The sequence below is a fragment of the Mastomys coucha genome, unplaced genomic scaffold (assembly GCF_008632895.1).
Source record: "Mastomys coucha isolate ucsf_1 unplaced genomic scaffold, UCSF_Mcou_1 pScaffold15, whole genome shotgun sequence".
Lineage (NCBI taxonomy): Eukaryota > Metazoa > Chordata > Mammalia > Rodentia > Muridae > Mastomys > Mastomys coucha.
Window position 1 is genome coordinate 18734326 of NW_022196897.1, and position 19123 is coordinate 18753448.

General features: G+C 50.6%; 1 protein-coding gene across 1 annotated transcript in view; it reads left to right on the plus strand.

Moving 5' to 3' along the window:
* The window catches only part of Prrx2 (paired related homeobox 2), a 35405-nt gene extending 16809 nt beyond the window's left edge, over nt 1–18596 (plus strand). The window contains exons 2-4 of the mRNA XM_031369713.1: nt 15486–15673; nt 16572–16750; nt 18137–18596. Of these exons, the coding sequence (XP_031225573.1) occupies nt 15486–15673; nt 16572–16750; nt 18137–18272 (503 nt within the window). The 3' untranslated portion in view covers nt 18273–18596. The remainder of the gene's footprint in view (nt 1–15485; nt 15674–16571; nt 16751–18136) is intronic.
* The last annotated feature ends 527 nt before the right edge of the window (nt 18597–19123 follow it).

A 19123-nucleotide genomic window follows, 5' to 3' on the forward strand; every position in this document is an offset into this window, starting at 1 on the left:
AGGGGAAGGGAGGGGAGGGGAGGGGAGGGGAGAGGAAGAGAGGGGAAGGGACGGAACAAAGGCTTGGATGTAGCTCCATTGGTAGCAGGGAGCCCTGGGTTCATCACTAGCAACCATGGGCTGGGTGAAGTGGGACTCACCTGTAACCTCAGCACTCAAGCGGTAAAGGCGGGAGGATTAGAAGTTCAAGGTCATCTTCATCTATGTGGGGGGAGTTTAAGACTAGCCTGGGCTACTTGAGACCCCTTTCTCCAAAAAAGAAGTGAGGAGGTGGGGAGGAAGAAGGAAGGAAGGAAGGACAAAGGCGCACTCGGCCAGGCTCTTTGCTAAAGTGGGGACACCATTTTACCTCCCAGCAGCAGTGTCTCTGCTGCCATTGCCCCCTGCTTGCCTGCACTTGGCGATGTCAAGTTCTGCGTTTGGTCATTTGGGGCCCCTGTATCCCAGCCTCATGATTTTCAGGTGCCTTTCTTTAAGAATCTAAGAGGCATCTCCTCTGCCCATTTGCATCTTACATCTTCTTTCAAGAGGTGTCTGTAGGCCTTCTTCATCCTCCATTTCCCAATCAAATTGTTTAAAAACTGTTTATGTTGGCCTTATGACATAATCCCAGCACTGGGGGGAAGGGGCAGAGGCAGAGCTCAGGTGGAGCTCTGAGTTTTGGGCTAGCCTGGTCTACAGAGTGAGTTTCAGGACAGCCAAGGCTACATAGTGAGACCCTGTCTTGGAAAACAAAACAAAAATGCTTACCATGTATGTGAATGTGGACACACACATGCCTTGGTGCATTTGTGGAGGTCAGAGGGAGTCCAGTCCCTCCTTCCACTGGGGAGGGTTTGTCTTGTCCACATAGCGCCCGAGCTGGCTGGTCCCTGAGGGACTCTGCCCTCCATCTGGGTTACTGACACACACTGGTGCTTGTGGGTTTTTTGTTTTGTTTTGTTTTATGTGAATTCTAAGGATTGAACTGACGTGGTCACACTTGTGCAGCCGTCTCACTGTGGTGCCATCTCCCCAGCCCCGATTACCATTTAATTTTATATATATAAAAAAAAGTTTCCTAAATTTTATTTAAAAATTATTGCTATTACTGTGTGTGTGCATGTGTGTATGTGTGTGAGAGACACACAGAAAGATAGACTGTGGGCATTTGTATACGTATGGAAGGTCAAAGGAGGGCTGGCTTTCATGAGTTGGTTCTGGTTTTCTACCATGGGCTCAGGGAATAGAATTGAGAGTCTTCCGCCAAATGCCTCACCTTGTCTATGTGTGTGTGGGGGGGTGATGGGAGTGTACCCAGGCTAGCTCAGAGAGGTTTGAGGTAGGGCCTCCTTACCCACAGTGAAGCTTCAGGGGTGACCCTGCAGGGCAGGGAGATGCTCCACACTCTCCAGGCAGGTGGTCAGGCCCAGCTCAGCTCAGGCCAGAGTGAGGACCCACAGCGTTCTCAGACCTTCAGTCCAGAAAGGATGCCCGCCATCTGCACACCCTTGAGAGCTTCCCATCTGAGAGGTGTGTTGTGGAAGTTAGCCCAGGTGACAGGGTGCAGTCCAGTGGTCAGAATCTGCCGCAGGCCCTCTACAGTACAGAGGGTTAAAGTATTTGCGGCATAAGCTTGGCCACTTGAGTTCGGTCCCCAGAAACCACATAAAGTGGCCTTTCTGGAGATCCAGGATGAAGAGGTGACAGATAAGTTGATGAATGGTCCTGGCTGTAAAGTCCCTGATGGCCAGCTGCCCCAGCCGGTCACACACACACACACACACACACACACACACACACACACACACACATATGCCCCACTCCCAGCCCCACATCTTAGAGCATCAGTCAAGAGGAACAGGACTCCTTACCCGCTCATCACCTGCAGGTGAATTCAACTGAAAGTAAAAATGTCTCTGTGCATACTGGTCTCAGAGCAGGGGATTAAACTGCTGTTGGTGAGCATCTTCCCTGCTTAGAAGTCTGCAAATTGGTTTTGTTCTACAATCCAGACTTTCTCATTCCTGGTGAGCAAGTACCCCAAGTGGATTTGGGGTGAATGAATGGGACCAGGTTCTTATGTTCTGCCAGTATGCAGTTCAGAAAAAGGCTTTGATGTGGCCCCTCCTCCTGATAAAGCCCCTCTGTAGAAAGATTGCAGGAGCCAGAGCCAAGAAACCCTCGCAGTTTGCAAGCACATATGTGTAGCTGTGAGCCAGAGGTGCCAGGACTGCCACTCAGTAGCCCGTTGTAGCTCACTGCAATCTATCATCAGATACTGACCGACTGCCCCTAAAGATCACAGTCTCCTCTACAGACCAAGTAGGCTCTTCCTCTAATGGCCAGAAAGGACTTTGTAGGGCAAGGCAGCTCTCAGGAACACCAATGAACTTGGTTGTGCTCTGGAGCGCTGCTGGGGAATGAATGGAGTTTGGTCACCCAGGATCCTGGAGCATCCCACGAAACCTCACATCCTCTAGGCCGGAGACGCAAGGGCTAAGGGTCCTTGAGAAGGAGGGGCTGCATGGCTGCTACTTTGGGGTGAATTGGGTGTCTTACAGTCGAGGGTGGGGTCTAGCCCAGTGCCTTCTCTGCAGTGCCTTTTCTCTATTTGTCCTCCCAGCCTCAGTTTCTCTTCCTAAGCCGTGGTGGGGGATGGGGATGGTGACGGTAGTACCCGGGATGCGACAGGGCGGGGCCCGCCAGGCTGTTAACGGTGTCTGGGCCGCGGGGCTGCGGCGAGGCCGGCGCCAGGGCCGCGCCTGGAACCAGATGTGGCGGCGCCGCCCTGGCCGCCCCGGCGGCTCGCACGCTCGGCCTGGCGCGCACGTGGCAGGCGGCTGCGGGCGCGGTCCCCGGAGTCCTACGACCCCAGCCAGAGTGGCAAGAACTGGATCCGGGACCGGCTGAGGGAAGGGGCGACCCAAAAGCCAGCCCACAACCGTTTCTGTCCCTCGCGTGCTGGGGACCCTCCGGCCCCTAGAGTTTGTTTGCTTAAGTCCTGCATAAGCTGTTTCAAAGCTGAGTCATCTTAAGGGCCGCCAGTTGGGAAGGGGAGGAGAGAAGTGGGGTGCGGCTTTGAAACCCCGATTCTGCCATGGGATTGTCTGCCACCCACCAGACTAGAACAAGGGGTCTCATTGAGGCCTGGCCCAGCGACACACCTGCACCCCCAACCCGACTCTGAAGTCCTCATTTCCAGCTTTGCGATGGTAGTCTCTGGGCTCCTAGGGCTCCCAAGTGTGACCTGCTGGGGTACTATGTCCTAGGTTGGTAGAGGAAAGAAGAAAATAATGTGGGTAAAACCCATCTCCAGGGAGGCCAGGCTAGCCCAGTTTGGCTACAGAAGAGGGGCTTGCATTGTTCTTGGGGAGGAGAAGGAGGGGGAGTGTGTGAGGTTTGCTTCCTTTCTATGGAGTGGTTGGGAAAGAGTGGTCCAGTTCTGAGGAGACTCCAAGCTTCCTGGTTCTGATGTAGGAGGAGAAGGAGGGTTGCCCACTTCTACCCAACAAGCCAATTGCTTCTTGATGTTGTTGGGTGGGAACACCCCCGGCATTTGCAGGGGCTAAGCATCCAGGGCCGATGACAGTCCAAACTCCAAGAACTCCAGCAACCCTGATACCTCTTCCAAAACCTTAGAGGACTCATGAGCCTACCTCCCAGAGAAACTGGAGTCCAAAGAACCTCAGAGGTGTAGGCAGAGAAGGATCGATGACTTAGAGATGGAATCCAATTTGTGTCTGGAGGCTCTGGGGACTGGGTGCTTAGCATCAAACTTCAGAAAACCAGTGAAGCTGGTGGACTCGCTCTGTGTATGTGCATATGTGTATGTGCAGGTGTGTGTGCAGGTGTGCATGTGCATGTATGTAGTGAATATGCACGTGTCTGTATGTGTGTCTGTGTGTGTATGTGCATGCATGTATGTGAGTATGCACATGTATTCATGTGTGTCTCTGTGTGTATGTGCATGTGTGTCTGTGTGCACATGTGTTTGTGCATGTATGTGTGTGAGTATCATGTGTATGCATGCATGTGTATCTGTGTATCTGTGCACTATATGTGTCTTTGTGTGCTCATGTAGTATGTATATGTGTGCATTTGCTTGTATGTATGTAAGCATCGCATATATATGCATGTATGTGTGTGCATATGTGTGTGTGTTCGTGTATGTATGTGAGCATGCACGTGTGTGTGTGTGTGTGTGTGTGTGTGTGTGTGTGTGTGTGTGGCCGTGAAGTATCATAGGAAGGAGAGAGCTGATCTCTGAGGTGCTAAGAATCACCTAGGAGTGAGACCTCTGTGCTCCTGGCACCTTTTTCTCTGCAAATTCCAAGTTAGAAACAGCCATTTAGAGAGGGCAGTTAAAATAATGTGCCTAAAGCTTGCACAGACATGGCAAATGGGGGTGTTCCTGGAATATCTTCCCTGGGGAAATGCAAGCATCACCCACCTCTTCCTCATAAGATTGTCAAACTAAAGTTCACCGTGGAGAGACAGTGAGTGTACTGGGCTTGCTTACAGAGTATGCATGAGAGGTTGCTTAGGAGAGTGTAGGGGACCCCAAAGCAGCCACCCTGGAAAGTCTTCATCCAGCAAGGATGATGACTTCCCATAGCTTCACAGATGGAGGACACACATACTTAACCTCCTCCAACCTATGTACTGTCTGACCTTTAGGATCCCCTGCCCCAGGGCCATGTGCTATTAATGCAAAATTGCATACAAATGTCTGGGATGAAAGACTGGACCACTCAAGTGAGGTTCCAGTGACCTTTTTCCTCCTGTGAGGCACTGTCAACAGCCAACAAGCCTAGCCTCCTCCCTTATAAGAAGGTAGCTGCTTAAATTGGAGGGACAGTGGCATTTGAATGGGCTCACAACACCTTCCAATAAATAAATCTGCTAACCAGAGAGTTCTCTGGCTCAACACTGTTTTAAGAACAGCGAGTATGCTGGGCAGTGGTGGCGCACGTCTTTAATCCCAGCACTTGGGAGGCAGAGGCAGGAGGATTTCTGAGTTCTAGGCCAGCCTGGTCTACAGAGTGAGTTCCAGGACAGCCAGGGCTATACAGAGAAACCTTGTCTCGAAAAACCAAAAAAAAAAAAAACCAGCGAGTATAGAGTATATTGATTTATCTCCTCATATGGCTGGGGGTGGATGGAGGGTTCCTGCTATCCTCTTTGTTCATCTCCTTGGATGGGGTGGGGTGGATGGAGGGTTCCTGCTATCCTCTTCGCTAGGCTGAAGCTCAGAACACTCACTTCTGGTCTCCTAGGATTTGAACCCCACAGCTTAGCCCAAGTATCTAGCATTTTTCTCCAATGAGCTCAGTGAATCCTCCTCAGACGTCTGTGGGCTAGCCCATTCTGAACAGCTGTCCATAAGAAATGCTGGAGGTAGGGATGTGGATGGAAGGCCTTCGATCTATCTATCTATCTATCTATCAGCTGATCTTGACAAGCCAGAGGAAGGAAGAAGGGATGAAATGCTTTTCCTTTTACACAGGAGAAAAATCTGGAAGCAACCTAAGTGTCCATGGAGAAGAGATGAACTGGTTAAGCAAATATGGCGTCTCCACTGTGAAATGATGCTGTTGATTGCAGGGACTGTGAAGAGGCTAGAACACTGGCAGGCGTGGGGTGGGGACTGAGTGTCAGGCACCTGGGTCGGCCTAGCTCCATGCTGATTGCTTTGAGAAGCCTAATGCCCTCCTTGTCACCTTGAACCAACTGCATGAGATGTTAGGATTAAAAAGTGACAGAATAAGACCTATGTACTCCTCGGTGCCAGATGTATGAGTACACCTTAGAGACCATGTTCCTTATCTCTAGTAAAGAGCCTGTGGCTCAGAAAAGCAAAGCTCAGCACTCACAGAGCTGGCAGAGCTGGCAGGCAAAGCCAGGACTTGAATGCAGCCATTGAAGTTGAACATACCCACTGCATAGCTACAGGGACCTGTTGGTATGGCAGTCCTGGACTTGTGCAGCACACAGCCTGAGCAGATGTCCACCCCATTTCTGGTTTGTCTGCTCTGAGTCCTAACCTGATAACAAAAAAGGGGGGGGCTCTCACATATGCAATAAGAAGATTCATGATAGCTGTGTGGCAAGGGACACAGGACAGGAAGCATATGCAACAAATAACAAGTATTTACTGTGGCCGGGGATGTATAGAGAGAGGCTGCTATTGTCCATTGTTTCTTCTCCTTACAAAGGAGAATCTGGCCTCTAGAACCCCTCTCTCTATTGCTTTCTGTAATAATGGAAATTTCTTTTTCCATCTTGCACAAACCTAGCCACAGGTGGCTACTAAGGCCATGAGACATGGCCTGTTTTGCAGCAGAGGAATAAAGTTTGCATTCTTCATTTTAAATTAATAATTAACCAATTAAAATGTATTCAGTTTATTCATTTTAAGTGTGAGTATTTTGCCTGCTTGTACACATATCCATGTGCATGCTTGATGGCCAGAAGATAACCCTGGATCTCCTGGAAACTGGAGAGTGGTTGTGAGACACCATGTAGGTGCTGGGAATCAAGCCCAGGTTCTCTGCAAGCAAGAGTAACAAATGCTCTTAACTGCTGAGCCATCCTTCTCACCCCAGTAAAACCAAAGACACCAGAAGAGAGCATGGGATCCCTGGAGCTGTGAGTTGCCAGTGAGTGCTAGGAACCAACTTCTGGTCCTCTGGAAAAGCAGCAAATACTCAGACAAGCCACAGCTTGTTTTGTCTTGAGACAGGACTTCATATAGCTCAGGTTGACCCCAAACTCCCTATGTCACTGAGGATAACCTCGAACTCCTAGTTCTCCTGCCTCCACCTCCTGAGTTCTGAGATCCCAGGTGTGCACAGACAGACCTGGCTTTCACACTTCCCTTGAATCAATTAGAATTCATCCTCCAGTGGTTGGAGCAGCAAGCCTGAAGATCCTCCTGTCTCTGCCCTGTGCAGCTCTGTGGGGACAGTCATGTGAGGTCACTTGCAGCTTTCTACCTAGGTGCTGTGATCTGAACTTAAGTTCTCATGCTTGGCACAGCAACCATTTTTCCTCGCTCAGCCGTCTCCCCGGCCCCAGTGATTACTGCTGCTGTTACTGCTTTCTCCTCTTCCTCTTCCTCCTCCTCCTCCTCTTCCTCCTCCTCCTCTTTCTCCTCTTCCTCTTCCTCTTCCTCTTCCTCCTCCTCTTCCTCTTCCTCTTCCTCTTCCTCTTCCTCTTCCTCTTCCTCTTCCTCTTCCTCTTCTTCTTCTTCTTCTTCTTCTTCTTCTTCTTCTTCTTCTTCTTTTGGTCTTTGAGGCATTGCACCTCTGTGTAGCCCTGGCTGTCCTGGAACTCACTCTGTAGACCAAGCTGGCCTCGAACTCATAGAAATCCACCTACCTCTGCTTGCTGAGTACTGAAACTAAAGGCATGCACCCCCACAGTCTGCTCAAAGGTTTTTTTTTTTTTTTTTTTTTTGCTTTTGTTTTCCTGACACAGAAAATAGCCCAGGTAGAACCCAATGCTGTGGGCGCCCCTTGGAAGAATCTGGAGGATTTAATGTGAGCCCTGCTACGGAAGGCCGGGTCACAGCTGGGAAAGCTGCTTTAAGAGTAGACAAAGTCAGACCTAGGACGGAGCTCAGTTGGAAGAGTGCTAGCCAGACACTCACAAAGCCCTGATCCATCTGCAGCTCCACATAAACCAATGCTGCAGTTCCAGAACAGAGGAGGTAGAAACAGGAGTGCCAGAAGTTCCAGGTCAATCTGCTGCATGATGGAGGTAATCCTGGGCCACATGAGTCCCTGCCTCTAAAGAGAAGAGTGAATCCACTGTGGTGGCTCACTCCTTTAATCCCAGCACTCAAGAGACAGAGGCAGGCAGATCTCTGTGGGTTCAAAGGCCAGTTTGGTCTACATAGTGAGTTCCAGGGCAGCCAGGGCTACATAATAAGTTCCAGTCTCAAAGGGTGAACAAGATGTTCTTGGGAGGCAGAGTACCCTGCTCCTGTGCCTCGAATCATAAACCCAGCATGACTAGGAGGTCCCACGAGGAAATGGATCAGGGGAGCATTTCCTAGAGCCAGGGGTAGCTGTCTTGTGAGGCTGTGACTGGGAACAAATTAGAGATGTTAGAAAATAGCTTCTTTGGTACAAATTCTATGCATCCTCCATGCAGGTGCCCGGGTCCTGGAAAGAACTTTCAATCCTTTGGTTACTAGCCACTCGGTGGGCAGAAAAACTGAATAAGATCCCAGTGCTGTGTGACTTGGGCTCATTACACTACCTCTCTGATCCTCACCGTCTCATACAGCAAACTGGGATTAATAGTGAGACCTTCTACATTTTAGGAAAGGCTCATAACCTAGCGTCAAGAGTGCAATGAGACGAAGAGGTGGGAGCCAAAAAAATAGGGCTGGGGAAAAGTCCAATCCTGACCACAGCCCCTGCTGCGTGGAGGCAGGGCACAAAGCCTTGCTGGAGACAGCCCTTGGAGCCTCGCCTAGCAGGGCTGGGCCAAGCTTGCAAAGCAAATTTTCCGCCTTGCAAGGACTCACAACTGGGTCATGGAAACCTCCAGCATTGCTTTGGAGCTTGGCCTCTGGGAGGGCAGGGCTGTCCAACGGTCAGGGTCACAGCAGGTCCCACTGGCCTGAGATGGGAAGACAGAACTGGGTGGGCATGCCTTAGCTGGGGCAGGACCAGAACAATGGGGGTCCTGGGAGAATCTGGATCCAGTTCCTTGATCATGTTCGTGATGGGATGCAAACAGGTCTTCCTGGGAAAAAGCAAGTGGAGGAGGGGTCTGGGATGTATCCCCACACTCAGCAAGCTTCCCGGAAAGCCCTGGGTTCCTGAGGAGAATGTAGGAACACTGCTTTTCCCAAAAGACGGGAGGAATACAGGACGTTCGAAGGGGATTTTCTTAGCCCAGCTCACTCAGTGGCCAATTTTTTTCCTTCTTGGATACTCTGGAGCGGGCAACATTTGTTGTCTTGATGACTGCCGGGCCCTGGCCCAATTTCCAGGCCATAATTTAGCTTTCTGCAATGCACCCAGGAATCCCTGGCACAGAGATTGGGGATAGTATAGTTTCGTGGTCTTGAGGGTCCAGGAAATAAGAGTTTGGGGCCCCACTCTCTTGGGGGAAAGTCCTGGGTCAAGCCATGCCTCAGTTTCTCCATCTGCAAATAGGGGGTTTTGCTGATAATCTCTAAGACCCCCTTGGACTCCAGTCCTTTAGAAGATGAATTGTGGAGTAGGAGCCCTAGAGCTGGCTTTGGATTTGCTCAAACCAAGCCTAGCTAGGCATATGGCTTGTGTCTATAATCCCTGAGTGAGGCAGGGGGGTTGCCATGAGTTTGAAGCCAGTCTGAGCTTTAGAAGGAGACCCTTCTCAAAAGACAAACAAGCCAGGCAGTGGTGGCCCACGCCTTTAATCCCAGCACTTGGGAGGCAGAGGTAGGCGGATTTCTGAGTTTGAGGCCAGCCTGGTCTACAGAGTGAGTTCCAGGACAGCCAGGGCTATACAGAGAAACCCTGTCTCGAAATACAAAACAAAACACTGGGCTGAAGAACCAGCTCAGCCTTTAGGATGCTCACTGCTCTCCCACAGGACCTGAGTTCAGTCCTAGCATCTGTATCTGTCGGCTCACAATTTCCTAGAACTCCAGCTCCAAGGATTCAGACTCCCTCATCTGGTCTCTGTGGGTATCCACACACGACCCACACATATACACCTTACAAGTAAAATGGGTATTAACAAAATAACTGAAGCTGGGCATAGGTGGTGCATGCCTTTAATTCCAGCACTTGCAAGGCAGATCTCTGCATTCAAGGCCAGCCTGGTCTACAGAGTGAGTTCCAGGACAGATAGGGCTACACAGTGAGATCCTGTCTCAAAAATAAACAAACAAACCAATCAACCAACCAACCAAAAAAAGCTGGATATGGTGGCTCACAGGTTTGTAATTTCAGCCCTAGTTGCAAACTGAGTTTGAGGTTATCCTGGACTACCAAGGACCCTACCCAAAACAAGCAAATGGAGAAAAACAACAAAACCCAACATGAAATTGGATAATCCTGGTGTCTGGTCCAGCCTCAGCTCACCCTCCTGCTGCCCCTTGGGCCTCTGTGTACTGGTCTGGAGGCAGTTAGCAGGCAGTGCCAGCCCTTGTTAAAATGTAGGTCCTTTGCTAAATTGGCAGCTGGCCATTAGCCTTAGATTAAAACCAGACAGAAGCCATGAGCCCCTTCTTAGACTGGATTTGGAGCTGAGGTAGCCCCCACCCGGCAGCCTCCTCAGTTCCCCATGTACTTCAGCTGCTGCCAGGTGCCTCACTTTCCACAGCTTAGGGTTGGGGACTGGATCTCAGGAATGCAGACCAAGTTGCCCAGGAACACTTGGCTCTGGTGTGCTGAGGCCTGAGAAGCCATAGGCCTGGGGGTCAGGAGGGACTCTTGCCACTGGTGCCTCACAGGAAGTCCCGAGCATGTGAGACCAGTTTTGTGTGCCTGCTCTTCTTGTATGCTTGAGAATAGCTGCAGATGCTCTCAATGAGAGCTACATCCCTGTCCCCTCAGGCCCCACAATCTTATCCCTCAGAAGCTTCAGCCTTGCTTTTGACCTATTGCTTAACCTACCATGCCTCAGTTTCCCCACAAGTAAGACTGCACCATGAGCCACCAGTGAAGGGCTGACCTGCTCTTCCCACTTTGTAGCTGTGACTTCTGGGGTAGGGAGTGGTTGAAAGGCGTGGATGGCCAAACCATACTCTAGTGATGGGCCGGAGACGCAGCCTAGGATTCCCCTTCCTCCTTGGCCAATAGTGCTTTCTTCTTTCTTTTTTTTTGTTTTTTTTGTTTTTTGTTTTCCCAAGACAGGGTTTCTCTGTATAGCCCTGGCTGTCCTGGAACTCACTCTGTAGACCAGGCTGGCCTTGAACTCAGAAATCCACCTGCCTCTGCCTCCCAAGTGCTGGGATTAAAGGTGTGCACCACTACCACCCAGCTATTTTCTAGTTTCTTAAGACAAAGATTCACTGATTTAGGCTAACCCCCAAACTTACTCTATAGCCCAGGATGACTTTGAACTTCTGACCCTCCCAACCTCTGCTTTCCTGATGTTGGGATGGCCTGTGTGCACAACCACACCCGGTTTAAGTGGTAGTGGGGGCAGACCCCAGGGCTTCCCCTGTGCTAAGAGTAACACTGCCGTTGAGCCACACCCGGCTTACTAGCCCTCTTCCTACTAATGGAGCATTCTCCCTTCCCAGGGTCAAAGATGTGGCTTTCTTCTCTAGAGGCCATTCAGAGGAACCCTGGTCTCTACCAAGGACAACAGAAACCTCAATCAAGTCCCACACTCTGCGGCACCTCCAGTCCCTGCCTGCTCTAACCTTGGCTGTGATATGTACTACATACTGTTCTTGTGGCCCCCCAGCCCCTCCTCTGAGAAAGGCCTCGTGTTAATTTGTTAAATCCGAGTCAAGGTCCCAGGGACCAGCGGTTTATTTTTCCGATCATATTGGCAGAGATCACGGAGGATGGAGCCTTTTTGGTCAGAATGAATGCTAATTAATAAAAGTTATTTATTTGAGTTGGAGCTCGCCACAGCCAGGGGTCAGGCACAAATGACTGCAGTGTCCAACGGCTCTTGAGAAAGGATGATGGCTGGGCTGAGTTTGTTTGTCTTCTGAAGAATTCTCAGCTAATTCCCCCCAGGCTGTTTAGACCTTAAATTTCGTGGAATAAGAAAAGCCATGGGCATAGGAAGGGGAGAGGAGCACTTGAATGTTTGGCAGCGAGCAGGGCTATTAAATGCCTTTGGGTCTCAGTCAGCCAAATAAATGCCATGTGCGCCTGTCACTGTGTCATTGTGATATCATTGGGAACCGTGTCACTTCAGGCTCCAGCAAGCCTCCTGTCTCAAGGTTCCGACCTGGTCTCCGCGTAGTAGCGGAGTGATTTGGGCTTTGTGGATTTTCTGTTTGCATGCTCTTTTGCTTTTATTTTAGTGTCTGTTCTCGGGGGTGGAGTCAGGGCCCCGTTCATTCTCGAATTCTTCTAACACTGAGCCTCATCCTCACCCCCTCTTATGTTTGTTTCCTTTAGAGTTGGATTCTCACTAACTTGGCCAGGCTGATTTTGAACTCGCTCTGTAGCCGAGGCTGGCCTTGAATTTGTTGTCTTTTACAATGATCTTTAAATGTGTTAATCACATGTGATAACAGGCCCAGCCACTGTCTTTATATTTAATGGGGGGAAAGGGGGGATGTGCAGAGAGTAGTCTGGGAACCAAAGGAGACTGCACACAGCTCTCCTGGGATGCAGCCCACCCAGTGAGCACCATCCACAGAGAGGGCACCAGGATGAGACAGGACCTGCATGCCAATGGCCTGGGGTTCAGAGAGCATTTATTTATTTTCCAAATACTTGAAGCCAAGCGTGTAGCCCAGAGGGAATCCCTGTTCTCAGGAGGCAGAGCAGGAACCTGTAACAAGCAGGCCAAAGAGCAGCCCTCACTGGGCTAGAGATGTGGGCCTCAAGGCTGTGCCATCTGGGGATTGCTGCCTAGGCTTAGCAGTAGCTGAGTCCAGGGTCTATGCACCACTGTACTAGAGAGGACCAGAGGACCAGGGTCTCACACAGAGCCGGAGGGCTCATTAGTTGAGCAATGGCTGTCTGGGCTCTTGCACTGAGGACTCACATCAACTCGTGTCCTAGAGCAAGCCGAAGTCCCCAAGCTCCCATAATGAAGATTTCCTTTAGCGAGATATCACCCAAGTCTGTCATGGAGGCTCTGAGAGCTGGACCAGACTGTGCCACCAAGCCCGGGAGTGAGATAGCCATGGGAGGGACCCCAGAAGGATGGAGCTACCAAGTCTTTCAGCAGGCAAGGGTCCCCAGTCCAAGAGTCCCCAGTCCAAATGCACAGCCTTGAGAGAGCCTAGAGCCTCAAGTATGAGGTGGCTCTACACCTCTCAGCCATGCTGAGCTTCTGTGGGAGGTTCCACGATCATTTCTGGCCTAGACTGGTTTTGCTGGAGTCTTCTGCATTCAACTATTCTGCTGTCATGACCCTGGGGTACGATGGCTAAAACCCCTTAGGGGACCCCTGCTGGCATGGGGAGAGCCTGGGCCTTGAGAGTCTTTACTGCGAGTTACCACCATTACCACCAGCGCTAGAGCCAGGGTATCTGGCCCGAGAGCCATTGTTTCTTCCCACTGCTGCTCAGTGAAGTGAAACCTGAAAAAAAAAAAACAAACAAACCCAAAAACAAACCAAAAACGTTTTTCATTTAAACACCCCCAGTTTCCAATTGCTCAGAAACTTCCCGAAAAACTCTCCTTTTTTGGCTGAAATGCCTCCTGCATTGGGTGTGTGCCCAAGTGGCGTAGCCTGAAGGAGGGCGGAAGTCAGCTCTAGGGATGGCTCGGGTTCCAGAGGCTTCCATTTCCACTTCTGGGCTCTTGCTCACCACCTGACTTTCAGCACCAGGCTTTAGTTATTTTGGTTTAGGATTTCTTTCCCGTCAGGGGGTGGAATGGGGGAGGGGAGGGGTTGAGTGGGGCCTAGGTGGGTGGGGGTAGGGGTGGGAATAAGGACATTCCCAGGCACCAGGCACACTCATCCATCTTAACCTTCTCTCCTAAGACTAGACAGGAGTGTGGAGTGACAAGGAAGCAGGGGGAGGGAACAGGTGACAAGGCCAGCTTGCACCAGCCATTATGCATTCCCAGATGCTGCTGCTGCCTCTCCCCTTACATTTTGGCTCCTGTTTGCAAGTGTTTCCCAAAGAGGGGAAACTCTGAGTGTACGCTCATCTGATATGCCAGGGTCCCTCAGCCTAGCCGCTGCTGCCATTTTGAAACAGATGATGCCTGGGCAGGGGGCTGGGGGCTGGGGGTGGGGACTCTGGGGTGTGCTAGAGCACACTGACTAGGTAGGGTCCTTAACTCTAGTCTACCAGTGAGGAAAAAAAAAACTCTGCAGGGCTGAGCTGTAGCTCAGTGGTGGAGTGCTTGCCCAGCATGAGGCCCTGGTTCCATCCCCATGTTTGAAAATAAATAAATGAGTAAATAAATTGAAAGTGGTATCAGGGGCATGCCTTTTTAATCCCAGCACTCAGGTGGAGTTCCAAGTCAGCTTGGTCTACAGAGTGAGGACAGCCAGGGCTACACAGAGAAACCCCCCCCCTCTCTCTGTGTGTGTGTGTGTGTGTGTGTGTGTGTGTGATGAGTGTGTGTGGTTGGGTGGGAATGCATGCACCCTACTGCTCCTATGGAGGTCAGAAGACATCTTTCTGGGAGTCAGCTGTCCTTCCACGCAGCAGTAGTGGGCCACATCTAACATGTACTCATTGGCCAGAACTCCCACCTTCACGAATCGGCTGCACATGTGCACAGCAAAAACCTTCTGGTTTACCATGGGGCAATTTATTGAATATTCTTTCTTTTGGCTTCCAAAGATTCGAAATGCACCAAGTGTCTACCATGAGGGCTCTTTAATAGTCTGCAGCACAGTCGTGTGGGGACCAAGGACTAGGTTCCATTCACCGACTGAGTAAGTGAGCCCCAGAAGGCTTGTTACACAGGGAAACATGGATAGCGCAAATGACGTCCTTAGATGAGAGAGGAAATACTACCCATATTGTATTATACTTGAAAAGACAATACTGGAGGGTTAGAGCAAAAATTAATTAAAAAACTGGTTTCTGCCGGGCGGTGGTGGCGCACGCCTTTAATCCCAGCACTTGGGAGGCAGAGGCAGGTGGATTTCTGAGTTCGAGGCCAGCCTGGTCTACAGAGTGAGTTCCAGGACAGCCAGGGCTATACAGAGAAACCCTGTCTCAAAAAAAAACCAAGAAAAAAAAAAAAACAAAACTGGTTTCTGCAGCTAGAGGGAGGCATGGAAGGGAAAGCGGAGTTAAGTGTGCAGAACAGAGATGGAAGGTCCCAGAATATTAGTAAGTAAAACAGACCACTCAAAGCCACAGCGCATGGGGCATGGCTGTGTGCTTATTGGCTCTTAAATGTTGTATTTTGCAGTATTATAAACCATGGGGCACAGGCAGGGGAACCTGGGCCTTTGCTCTGCTTCATCCCCTCCTATGTCAACTGGGCATGGCATCCATGTCAAGTGATGTGTCTTGGCTATTAAAGCACACATTTTAGAAGCTGGGTGTTGGCTCCGTGGGTAAAGTCCCTGCTGTGCAAGCATGAGGACCTGAATTCAGATCCCCAGCACCCACATGAAAAGCCAGGTACCTGTAGCTGTAGCACGGGGTTCCTGGTAGAGACAGGCAGATCCTGGGGTTTGGGGGCCATAAAGTCTGCCTGGCTCTAGTTGAGAAAGACACTGTCTCAAATGAATGAATAATGGACTAATGGATGGATGGGTGGGTGGATAGGTAGATGGATGATGGATGGATGGGTGGGTGCATGGGCCACAGGGACCCCATATGGCACAGGGCACATTGTGTGCACAGTGCAGCCACTTTACTGACTGACATCTTTTCTCAGGTGACTGTCCCAGCCCCGGCCGTGGCAGTACCACCAAACGAAAGAAGAAGCAGCGTCGGAATCGAACCACATTCAACAGCAGCCAGCTACAGGCACTGGAGCGTGTCTTTGAGCGCACACACTACCCTGACGCCTTTGTGCGTGAAGAGCTAGCTCGTCGTGTCAACCTCAGTGAGGCACGTGTCCAAGTAAGTGGGGTCCATTCAGAGGCTCCCAGCGAGCCCACATCCAGGCTGGTGGCCAGCAGTGACCCAGGGACAGGCACTTGCCAGTGGAGACAGCTCAGAATACCTGGAGCCAGGAGAGCGAAGTTCAGATGGAAACCCCACAAAGCTAGTATCTAACCCTGCAAATGAGTAGATGTACCTCCAGTGCAGGTTGTGCTGTGATTTAGGGAGCTGGTGCTTATGTCAAAATGTAGAGCAGGGTGGAAAGATGGCCCGGTGGGTAAGTGCTTGCCATGGCAGGAGGACCCCAGCACCCATGTAAAACATTGAGGGAGGCAGCATGCACCCGCAGTGCTGGGGAGGTGGAGAAGAGAGGATCCTGGCAGTCAGTCTAGAACAGACAAGTTCCAGGATCAGTGATATTCTTTCTCAATAAACAAACAAACAAAACAAACAAATAAATAAAAAGAAAAAGACAATGTGGAGCAAAATAAGGATGCAGTACTGATCACTGACCACTGACCGCCACACAGCCATGTATGTGAGTACGTGCATATGAATACATGCACATGCATACACCACATACACACACAGCTAGGACCTTAGAGCAGTGCCACATGGCAAGCTTTTGGGAAAGCTCTGCTCTGTGTGTCCACTGCCCCTTGTAACCATAGGACCTGAGGGCTCACCTGGCCATTGGGTTTTTTGTTTTTTTGTTTTTGTTTTTCACGTGTCATACTTCTCAGCATGTAACGGAGACACTGTTGATCACTCCCATTCTAAAGGAAGAGTCAAGAGAGGGTCAGAGAATGAAGCCACCAGCTCAGGTCCAGGGTAGCACAAACGTGTTCCCAGATCCACAAGGATGTAGGTCCCCTCAAAGTCTGCCAGACCCTGCTTGCCACGCTCTCCCTCTCAGGTCTGGTTCCAGAACCGCCGTGCCAAGTTTCGCCGGAATGAACGCGCCATGCTAGCTACCCGCTCTGCCTCGCTGCTCAAGTCTTATGGCCAGGAGGCAGCCATTGAGCAGCCTGTGGCCCCTCGACCTACCACACTGAACCCAGATTATCTATCCTGGCCAGCATCATCCCCCTACAGGTGAGAGTGGGCGGCTCCTTTGTATCAACAGGTGCAGCTAGACACCATACCTCCCTTCCATGGGATCATTAAGGCCACCTCTCTAGGGAGCTGAAGAGAGTTGGATGGTGTATGGATGAGTGTGTATATCCATGACAGTACATGTAGGTGTTTAAGAGACTGCATATGAGTGCTAACGTATGTACGGGATCATAAGCATGTGTGTGTCCACACAAGCATTGATATGTATGTCTGTATGCACACACAGGTGAAGAGGGGGGAAGCCAGGCCTGTCTGGAAAAAAGCAAAGTGGGCTCCACGTTGAGATAGCGAGAAGGCTGCGGGAAGAGTCTCAGGCTAGACCCAGCATTCTTTGTCCATCCTCTAGATGGGAACAGAGCCTGGGTGTACTGAGGTCAAGTCTTTCTGTCCTGTGATCTTGGCAAGGTCCAGAGCCCTGCAGAGGAGTGGCGTTGTTGAGATAGATAGATAGATAGATAGATAGATAGATAGATAGATAGATAGGTACATACATACATACATACATACATAGGTACATAGATACATAGATACACAGATACATAGACAGATACATAGATAGAAAGGAAGAAAGAAAGGAAGGAAGAAAGGAAGAAAGAAAGAAAGAATAAAATAAAATAAAAAATTCCTTCCTTGGGCTGGAAAAATGACACAGTGGTTAAGAGCACTGACTGCTCTTCTAGAGGTCCTGTGTTCCATTCCCAGCACCCACATTGGCTGTTTAGAATTGTCTGTAACTCCAGGTCCAGAGGATCTGACATCCTCTTTTGGACTTCATAAAGACCCAGACATGCATGTGGTATACTGACATACATGTAAACAAACACTCATACACATAAATGAAACATAAGATAAATCTTTAAAAATAATGGCTCCCTCCAAGATGGCCAGGAGGGAGGAGGCATTGCTAGTTGGGCCACTGGATCTTACAGCTCCTGGAGTTCTATTTCCTCACCAGTGTAGCAGACTCTGCAGGAGCCGTCAGCCTCAGGGAGGGGGTATTGTGAGGCCCCTGGGTCTCCAACCTCCTTCCCTGACCTCTCCTCATCCAGAAGTGCTTGAGCACAGAGCAGTACTAGGGGACAGGGCACATGTCCCACTCTCAGGAAGATCACAATCCAGAGAGGAATGCCAATAAATAAAAGGTGAACATCCTGCACTGTAGCCTAGGCCATCCTCCTGCCTCAGCACCTGAGGTGTGCGATAGAGTGATGTGGGCTGGGGAGGCTCTTTTGACCCAATGCTATGTCTGGATGCTTGTCTCTTCCCCTAATCCCTGCAACCCTGGCCAGGGCTACCCTGAGCTCATCAGAGGAAGTAGGATTAGCCAGATCCGCCAATGGGGTCCCGGGTTTCCTGTCTCCACAGCTCCGCGCCTCCCTACAGCCCTGGAGGTTCAAGTCCTGCAACTCCGGGAGTCAGCATGGCCAACAGCATCGCCAGCCTTCGCCTCAAGGCCAAAGAGTTCAGCCTACACCACAGCCAGGTGCCCACAGTGAACTGACAGTATGTGTTGGCCCCAGCTCCTCCCTGGCCCAATGGCAGACTGCAGCAAAGGAAGTGACCTTGTCTGTCCCTGTCCTCAGACAGACTGCCAGCCTCTCCCGTGCCTTTTCTCCATCACAACTTCCTGAGTTCCAGAGCCTGTTGGGTACTGAAAGCAGCAGTTGAACAGGTCACTGCTATGGTGCCTGAGATTGTTGGCCTAAGGCCCCTGGAGTGGCCTAGCCAGAAGGCGGAGCTGGAGTCCGCCAAGGAACTCACTTACTTATGTATTAAAACCAAAAAGCTTTTGTCTTTAAAGAATAAAACCATTTTTCTTAAGCTCCATGAGACTTCGGAAGGGCAAGGTGGGTGCTCCCAGAGGTGCCAGGCAGGCCCTGGGTGGCCTGAATTACAGCCATCCTGGTAGGCAATGCCCAGCCTGGGCTAGCTCATGCAGCAGCCTCGGTGGGGCTCGCTGCTTGCATACCTGTACACTGCTTTGAGTGTGGTCTTCAGGTGGGAGGCAAGGTGCAATGCTTCATTTCCTGTTTTGACTCCCACTGGGACACTTAGAAGAGTCTTGTTGGATGGTGACCAGGGCACAGCTCTTTCACTCCATGGGGATGTGGAGGAGGGGTGACCATTCCTAGAGTGTGGTGCAGAGATTTGAAAATTGCCGCTGAGTATGTGGAAATGTGGCATCCATGGAGGGTACCCTAGTTTCTTTTCTTTTCTTTTTTTTCTTTGGTTTTTCAAGACAGGGTTTCTCTGTGTAGCCCTGGCTGTCCTGAAACTCACTCTGTAGACCAGGCTGGCCTCGAACTCAGAAATCCACCTGTCTCTACCTCCCAAGTGCTGGGATTAAAGGCG